The 8029-nt window shown below is 41.5% G+C and overlaps 1 protein-coding gene across 3 annotated transcripts; it reads right to left on the bottom strand.

Annotated features, from left to right (window-relative positions):
• Nucleotides 1–635: 635 nt before the first annotated feature.
• gzf1 (GDNF-inducible zinc finger protein 1) lies at nt 636–5886 on the bottom strand. 3 transcript variants are annotated; one of them, XM_044329500.1, is made up of 8 exons: nt 5513–5886; nt 4000–5012; nt 3561–3744; nt 3276–3445; nt 2653–2747; nt 2311–2478; nt 2001–2158; nt 636–1675 (listed from the first exon to the last, which is right to left on the bottom strand). In XM_044329500.1, the coding sequence occupies exons 2-8, from the start codon at nt 4998–5000 to the stop codon at nt 899–901; spliced, it is 2553 nt and encodes an 850-aa protein (XP_044185435.1). In that variant the 5' UTR covers nt 5001–5012; nt 5513–5886; the 3' UTR covers nt 636–898. The 3 variants fall into 3 exon arrangements, with proteins under 3 accessions (XP_044185435.1, XP_044185433.1, XP_044185434.1); XM_044329498.1 differs by having other exon boundaries at nt 4000–5015; nt 5513–5882; XM_044329499.1 differs by lacking the exon at nt 5513–5886 and having other exon boundaries at nt 4000–5489.
• Nucleotides 5887–8029: the final 2143 nt, after the last annotated feature.

Here is an 8029-nt window from a genome sequence, read left to right on the forward strand (position 1 = left end):
ACGAGTTACCATTAATAAAAGAAATCTACATTCTTTGTCAACCTATTTGAAAAGAAGACACCAGTTGATTTAAACAGAAACCTGTCAGCTTCAGGGGTTATTCAACTCTTCTGAATAGTTTTGTTATTGGTTGCAGCCTAATTCAACCCTTAAGGATATTATGCAGGTATTGTGGAACTTAACTAATAGTTTGAAATACAGCTGGTAGGGAAATGGTCCCAAAGAAAGGAAAGTGCCAGAATTTGTAAGGATTTAAGCTACTTCATTTACATTCACCAGCAAAAGAAAAAAAAAAAAAGTATGTTGTCATTCCCAAGTGTATGGAAGCTACTTGAGGATTCACTGGGCTGCTGCCAAGGATTTCTTTGCACAGACCTGCCTCTTATTGCATTACTCGTCTGGTACACATCAGACACACAATGATAAATGCTGTGGTCTCCTTCAGTGCATGCTACAAGGAATTAGTTTCTCAGTAATGTTTGGCATTGAATGTAATGGCTAAACACTCCCCTTCAAATATTTTTATTCAATATTTGTGCGACATAACATACTGTATATTATAATGTATGTAATTAATTGTACCAAATGTATTAATTATGCCTTAGTTTTACCTCTAAAAAAGATGTGACTAAAGATCAACACATTCTTGTGATTTTTAATAGTATCTTGTGATGAATGCTGAGCCTCACATCCAAGTCTGAGTCACAATAAAACACTTGAATTAAGATGATAACAATGATGAAACACCACATGGTCAGAACACACATTCAAACACTGCTAATGCCAAAATACAATCAGACGCCAGGTCCAAGACATAAAATAACGTGAAAACATGGAGTAAAACAGGATTTTAAATTCCCTACACCCAGATAAAACTCTTTATATTCACATGCATTTTCTACAAATTATCTTGAGCTGAAGCCTCTTTAGGTTCAGCTAAAGGTTCGTCTGCTGTCCTTTGCTGTCCATCACTTTGGACGGCAGCCGTTTGTTCTTTTTCACACATCTTGTCGGAGACGATCACAGTTTGAATATTAGGCTGCAAAATATCTGCCTCAGAAGTGCCCTTCATTTCTGAAACTGGAGCCAAAATGGTCTGTGAGGCACCAGCTTCCAGGACAGATGACGTAGAAACAATTGGGGTCACTGAGACTGACGCTAATGCGCCATCGGAAACAGGAACTGAGAGTGTGGGTACAGACAGAGAGGTAGAGGAGGCTTCAGAGGACAAGGGGATAGGCTGAGCCATGGACACAGGTATAGAGAATGGGACGGGAATGGCTGAGCCATCTAAGGAAATGACGCTGGCCCCTGTGCTGTCAGTGGTTACGATGGGCTGGATCTGAGTTCCAGGTGGCATCTCAGTGTGGATGACAGTGATTCCACCCAGGGTGCCGTGACTGACCAGAGCAATAGCTCCGTGACTGGTCCAGTCAGGCGGGAGAGTGACTGGCTCAGCTGGCACCATGATGGACTCAGTGTGAGTTTTAACAGCATCACCGGCTGTACACACAGCAGAACCAGCACCAGCACTACTTTTTCTAGATGTGCTCTTTTTCTCTCCTGCTCCTGCTTTTTCTGTCTTTCCCTTAGTCGGAGTTTTGGGTTTCTTGTCCTCCACATTTCCCTCCAGCACCACAAGGTAGGTCTTCCAGGGAGCATCTGAGTCATGAATCTGAAGGTTAAAGAAGCTTGTGTTATTTTCACAGCAGTCTGATGAGTCAAAGAATTCTTTGCTATTTGGTTTAGTTGAAGATTCCCATAAATGTGGCCTGCTTTCCACACTGTCTTCTGTTTTTTTGCAATGTATATACATCACAGTATTTGAAGACAACTTACCAGGTGATAAACATGTACAAGTAGACATTATGCAAAAGCCTTGATAAAATTGAGGATATTCCTTTGGCACTGCCACAGTAAAAGTTTTCTCAGCATTGTACCCATACAGTTGAAAATACCCTTTCTGATAGTATGGCTACAGTAAGATAAGCACTGCTCACCATAGTGTGCCTGCGAAGGGTGGACTTGTCTGTAAAGGTGCGTGTACAAAGGCCACACATGTAGGGTTTCTCTCCTGTGTGAATACGCTGGTGCCTCTGGAGGGCATTGAGCTGGGTGAACTGCTTGTCACAGTCTTTACAGCTGTATGGACGCTCACCTAACAATCACCAGAGAAGAAAAAAATCACATCAATGCCAGAGTACAAACAGAGGAGATCAGTGAGAAAGAAAATAGCAAAAATGTTCAGACAACTGGTTTCTCAGCTTTGAATTTTCTCTCTAAATTAACAAGAACAAATATGTAAATTACCCGTGTGTATCTTTAAATGCTGGTGGAGGGAGTTCCTCTGAGCGAAGCCTCGACCACATTGTTCGCACTTATACGGCTTGGACCCGGTGTGGATATTTGAGTGGTGTCTCAGGTATTCTTTAGATGCAAAGCTTTTCCCACAGGCCTCGCACATGAAGGGCTTCTCTCCTAACGAGATAAAGACATTCCAAAAGCACAATCTTTTCACTTGTGTTCTGGTATGGGTACAAGCATCAAGGCTCACTTTAAAAAAAATTCTTAGCTGAGACAGAATATACCCGGGCCTTGGGTTAAAAATCTCCTGTCAAACTAAAGATGACAATAATAATACATTGCTCTTACCTGTGTGTGATCTCTTATGATAGGCCAACATGTGCTTCTGAGTGAAGCGGGCGTCACACTGGTCACAAGCAAATGGCTTCTCTCCTGTGTGAGTCCTAAACATAGTGAAACAGTTTAGCCCTAATCCATTTCATACATATGTACATGTGTATACATATGTATAAATGAACATCTACAACTGCTTTTCTTAACTGTCTTGTATTAATCTTTTTGCAGCTCTGTTGAATATCTATTAAATTAAGCTAAATGTACTATGCAGAGGGATAGCTTTCAGTGAAATTACAGGCATGCAGTTTAACTTAACATTCATAGTCAGAATGATTTTAAATACGTTGTATAACCACATCAGCATCTTCATAGATTACTGGTTTCCAGCTGTTTCTAGCTCAAGTTGTTTATGTTCACAATTGATGATAGGAATCATTAGGAATCATTTGAGTGAAATTTCCCTTCAGTTTATTCCATATTCATCGAGAAGGGGTCAGCAATACAAACTCAAATTGTTGTAAATTCTTTCTGACTGCCCCAAGATTAAAACCTGGGTCCTTTTGGTTACAATTCAGCCCCCTTTAGCGTCAACATACCCCCCTCCCCAGTGTCAGTTTCATTGAGTGAGTCAGTACCTGCGGTGCATCTTGAGGGCAGAGTTCTGGGTAAATCTGGCCCCGCAGTCAGTGCACTCAAAAGGTTTTGCGCCTGTGTGTGTTCTCTCGTGCAATACTAGGGCAGTTTTGGAGCTGAGTGCCTTTCCGCAGTCAGGACAGACATGACGCAGATTGTTGCGTTCATGTACCTGGGCAGCAGCAGGGATGTGAGACAGAAATGATCAAATCAGGGGAAAAAAACATACCATGGACATTATACTGTAGATACAGGAAGTGTGTAAAAAAAAATTAAATAATTCTGACTTGTCTTTGATGGCGGACAACATCCTTCTTTCGTTTGAAGGTCTTTGTGCAGGAGTCGCAGGCAAAAAGCCTCTCGTTACTGTGGACGTGCTTTTCGTGGATCTTCAGGTTGCTGCGGTTAGCGAAGGTCTGCTGGCAGGTCTCACATTGATAGATGACTTCTGCTTTCACTCCATGGTACGTACTGGCCGACATAGCAGTGACAGGTTACGGCATTATCGGAAGACAAAGTAAGTCACACATTAACCTTTTCACCGCAGTTAGAAAATAAGATGCCTACTATTTTGTGCAGGAATCCCCGATTGCTTTGTAGTTCAACTTGAAAAAATTCTTAAATTAACAGTATGAGCTTTTCATTTATTTTGGAAATTACGATATGGCACTATTTTATGTAACTATGGTATCAATCAATCAAACTAGGAGCACCATTATGTCCTACCTGATGTGCTTCAAATAGCTTCTCTCATAGTGGAAGGTCCGCTGGCACTTGTTACACTGGAATTGAGCTTTGGATGTTCTCTTTAATGTCTCCTTAGACTGTCCATCCATCTCCTCCCCCTCTTCCTCCTCCTCCTCCAGAGATAACAACAAGGGGTCTTCTTCAGCATCATCACTATGCACATCTGCCTCACATTCCCACTCATCCACATCATCAGAGACTGGCATTTCCAATGAAGACTTGTCTGTTTTCCCTGCTTGCTCATCTGATTGGGCTTCTGCTTCATCCCTGTCCTCGTTCTCCTCTGTGTCTTCATTGGTGTTTTCGCAAGCTTTGTTAAAAGTGTCTCTTTTAGTATTTAAACACCTCTTAAGGACTTTACGGCCGGCCAACCTCATTTTTAGCTTTTTTTCTTGTGTTTTTTCATCGTTCACATCGTTCTTTGCCTTACATCTTTTTGAAATTACTTTCTCAGAGCTCTGTGGGGAGAGCCGCCGCTTAAGACGTACGTTGATTGGCTGCTTCTTCTCATTGCTCGTTTGTTCTCTCTGTGCTTTATCGTCTTCATCTACAGCTTCGGATGCAGATGTCTTCTTTGTATGTTTTTGTAGGATTCCAGCACTCATGGCCTCACCACAAACGTCTGAAAGATCCTGACAGTCCAAAAATTGCGCCGCTGTTTGAACATCACCAATCTTGTCTCTGGCAACTTCCACTTTACCGGTGTACACAAATTCCAAAAACTTGGAGAAGTCACTGGAGTGCATATTTGAGAGTACTAATTTGTCTTGGGCACCATCCGGAGAGAGAAGCATCCTCTTGAAGTAGCCACTGGATGCTGCGAGCATCACCTGGTGGGCCTGAAACTCCTGCATGTCCCCCTGGTAGTCTACCTGTACTGTGACATCACTCAGCTGTCCCAGCAGCCTCAGCTGATACAGAGAGGCCAGGATGTTGTCATGGTGGGACTTAGAGGTGAGCTGGACCACTTGGACACCCATAATTCATTTGTGCTGCTGAGGAAAACAAAGCGGGGAAATGTGACTTGTAAGGTTGAAAGTAGTTATGAACGCACATCACAGACAGATGCAGCCACTGAAGTGACACCAATGACCTGCGTGCAAACGGAGGGTTTTGCCTTGCTCGAAGGCATAAAAGAAAACTGCGAAGGTTTAGCTAAATGCTTAGCAATTTCTTTAAAATAACCAACACGCCTCTTTCACATATATATAAACTCCCAAACCCCAATATCGCACGCCTATTTACCAATACAGCAGACTTAACGTGATATTTTTGTTGCTTTGGTTCACATTATGTTCACTGCTAGGGTTGGTAACTGCTAACAGTAACTGTTAGCATCACGGGCAGCAGTTAAGCTAGGTAAACTAGCTTAAAATTAACCGTTAACCCAAAACAAACGGGCGGTTCTACAGTAATACGACTTCAATGAGTGTATCAGTGACTCTGTCAAAGCGCAGCTAACTACACAACAACACGGAGCAAGTTTTCCTACCGTAAGGTCGCTAAAATGGCAGCCTCGACAATGTTCTTTCCAGCGGAAGGTATTTCCTGTAGAAAACGGCACTCGCCTTTTCACTAACCGACATCCGGTGCCGCGGTGGCTGATATGGGATCAGTCCTTTGTTATACGGTCACATTTAGAAGTCAGAGTTACCGAGAACAACTGCTGATCCTGGATCATTTCAGTTAGTTTACTGACTTAACGCCTGGAAAACTAGAGCCTCTCGACCTTTGTTTACACGTTACATTTGAAGCTTCCCCCAGACATTATTGGCAGGCCAATTTAACTAGCAAGAGTAAAGCTCTATAAAATAACTACACCGTCCATCTCACTATAACTTAGCAATATTAATGTGATGCACTTCTAACCTTACATTAAATCTCCTGCCATTTGTTTTTTTTAATTGGCAAGCTAAGCATAATCCCCGCCCTTGTGAAACATGTGTATAGGGCAAAGATATCAACTGTAACTTTTAAGTAGTGCTCGAAGTACGTAGTACCGGTTCCTTATCATTTTACTCTTTGGTGTTCCATGAGTTTTTCATATGCACTTGAACTTCTCACAACCCTCCCGATTCTCTTTTAAATGTAACGTCAACCGATAGTCTGTTTGTGAGGCGTTTAGGAGACATCTGTAAATTGTACCTACAGAAAATAACCTGGTTTACACTCTCCCCACTAAACTGCATGAATCTCTGCATGCATATCGGTCACACGCCACGCCACCCGAGTAAATTAAAAGTAAATTCTCAGCCTGCGGGAAACACTGGATCAGCTGCACTAGTGTTGAATGAGCTGAGTACCGACACTTGTCTTTTTAGACTTCAAGCGCCGCTTTTAAGCAGTGATTTTGTGTTACCGTAACTCTGAGTTTGAACTGTATGTCTATTAGTGCAACACTGAATTGTGTCCGCATGATGGCGCCATGGTACAAAGGCACACACACATGACATAAACTTGTAATGTTAGATTAAATATCAGCTTAGTCTGCGTCTTTAACACATGCTTTTGCAGCGAAATTTACATTCACTTCTGCAATTTTAATTTCCAAACCGATCGCTCTTGTCCTGGCTGCTAATAGGCCTTTCACTTGGTAGACCTGACTCATTAGGTATTAAACTAGTTGAGACCCATTGTATATCAAAGTAGCAGTCTGCTAGTTGTATGAGAATGGTTCCAAAAATAATACTAAGAGGGCCAACATGCTGAAGGATTTAAGCTAATTCATTTACATTCAGACTAAGATAAATCATCCATGGAGTTGCAGAATGCATGCTGTCATTCCAAAGGTGTATGGAAATCTACTTGAGGATTCACTAGGGTGCTGTTCTGCAGCTGCCAAGGATTTTTTTTCCTTCCAGAGGAAATCCATATACCTTACATTTGTCTTAATGAATTCTGCAAGCTAGCAATCTGCTCTGTTCCGGTGACTCATGCTGCTCTCTGGACCAAAGCGACGCAGACTTCAGCTCTGACCTGGAACACTGTGTTCACCTGTCTTTTATTACATTACTCAACTGCCATACACTCACTATACATATAACAGATTACACTTTTCATACAACTGGTCCTTCCTGATTTGTCTTAATATTAAAGACAAATGTGTGATGCACAACATCTGCAGATGTAATGATCTGCATATGGGAGTCAAAAGTATTTGCATAGATATTAATATGGTGTACATTATTACCATGAAAATAAGCCTAGAGTTTAATGGAATACCGAATTACTATGTGCAAATTAATGAGACAAGTCATACAAATGAATTCTCAGTATATTGCCACTGGTATAACATTTGACATGATTGAGATTAGAAGAAGGAAAACATTTTTCACTTTAGGCACAATAGTGCAAACATTTTTTTTTTCATTTGGTTCTGTCTGAAGGAGGGACTCAGTCTGCATATTATAAAAAAGTTGGCGAGTAAAATGATGAAATCATAAAATAATAGCTACATATTTAGTCAATAATTGCAGTTATGACTGGCTAGTTGACACTTTCATTTTCTTGTGCAGCATAATGTACAAAACAGAAAGTTCAGCTGTCTCAGGTTCAGGGTAATTTCAGGGGTAAATATCAAACCAAGCTCAGTTCAGCGCTTGTGGTTTGTTGTCACAGGATGCGTTGTCAGAGTGAAGATATGGCACAGAAACAGACTTGAGGTTTTCTACGTGTCATCACTGGTTGACGTGTAATCAAGGGGATGAACATATAGTACTTCACTGAAATAACAAAAGGTCAGCAGTCGTTTTAGAAACATGCCATTTAAATCTACTTTCAGCAGTGATACTAGCTGACTTTTCAAATGACTCCGGGGCATTTTGTGTTATTCAAAGGTGCTACAACTGAGCTGGAGAGAGAGAGAGAAAGTGGATGCCATGTAACAACAGTGAAGGGTTCAGATGTTGCCAGGTCTATGTCCAGCTGCATCATCAGGCCATTCAGTAACAAATTAAGTTCCCACAGATACATCATCAAGTTGTCAGTAAAGAGTATGCAGGGCAAATAC

The sequence above is a fragment of the Thunnus albacares genome, chromosome 16 (genome assembly GCF_914725855.1).
Source record: "Thunnus albacares chromosome 16, fThuAlb1.1, whole genome shotgun sequence".
NCBI lineage: Eukaryota > Metazoa > Chordata > Actinopteri > Scombriformes > Scombridae > Thunnus > Thunnus albacares.

Bases quoted from the DNA above. Each gene is read 5' to 3' on its own strand.
- gzf1 (XM_044329500.1), bottom strand. From the start codon at position 5,000: ATGGGTGTCCAAGTGGTCCAGCTCACCTCTAAGTCCCACCATGACAAC. The intron at 3,446-3,560 runs GTCAGAATTATT...GCTGCTGCCCAG, and splicing joins TTGTCCGCCATCAAAGACAA to GTACATGAACGCAACAATCT. The intron at 1,676-2,000 runs GTGAGCAGTGCT...TTTAACCTTCAG, and splicing joins CCCTTCGCAGGCACACTATG to ATTCATGACTCAGATGCTCC.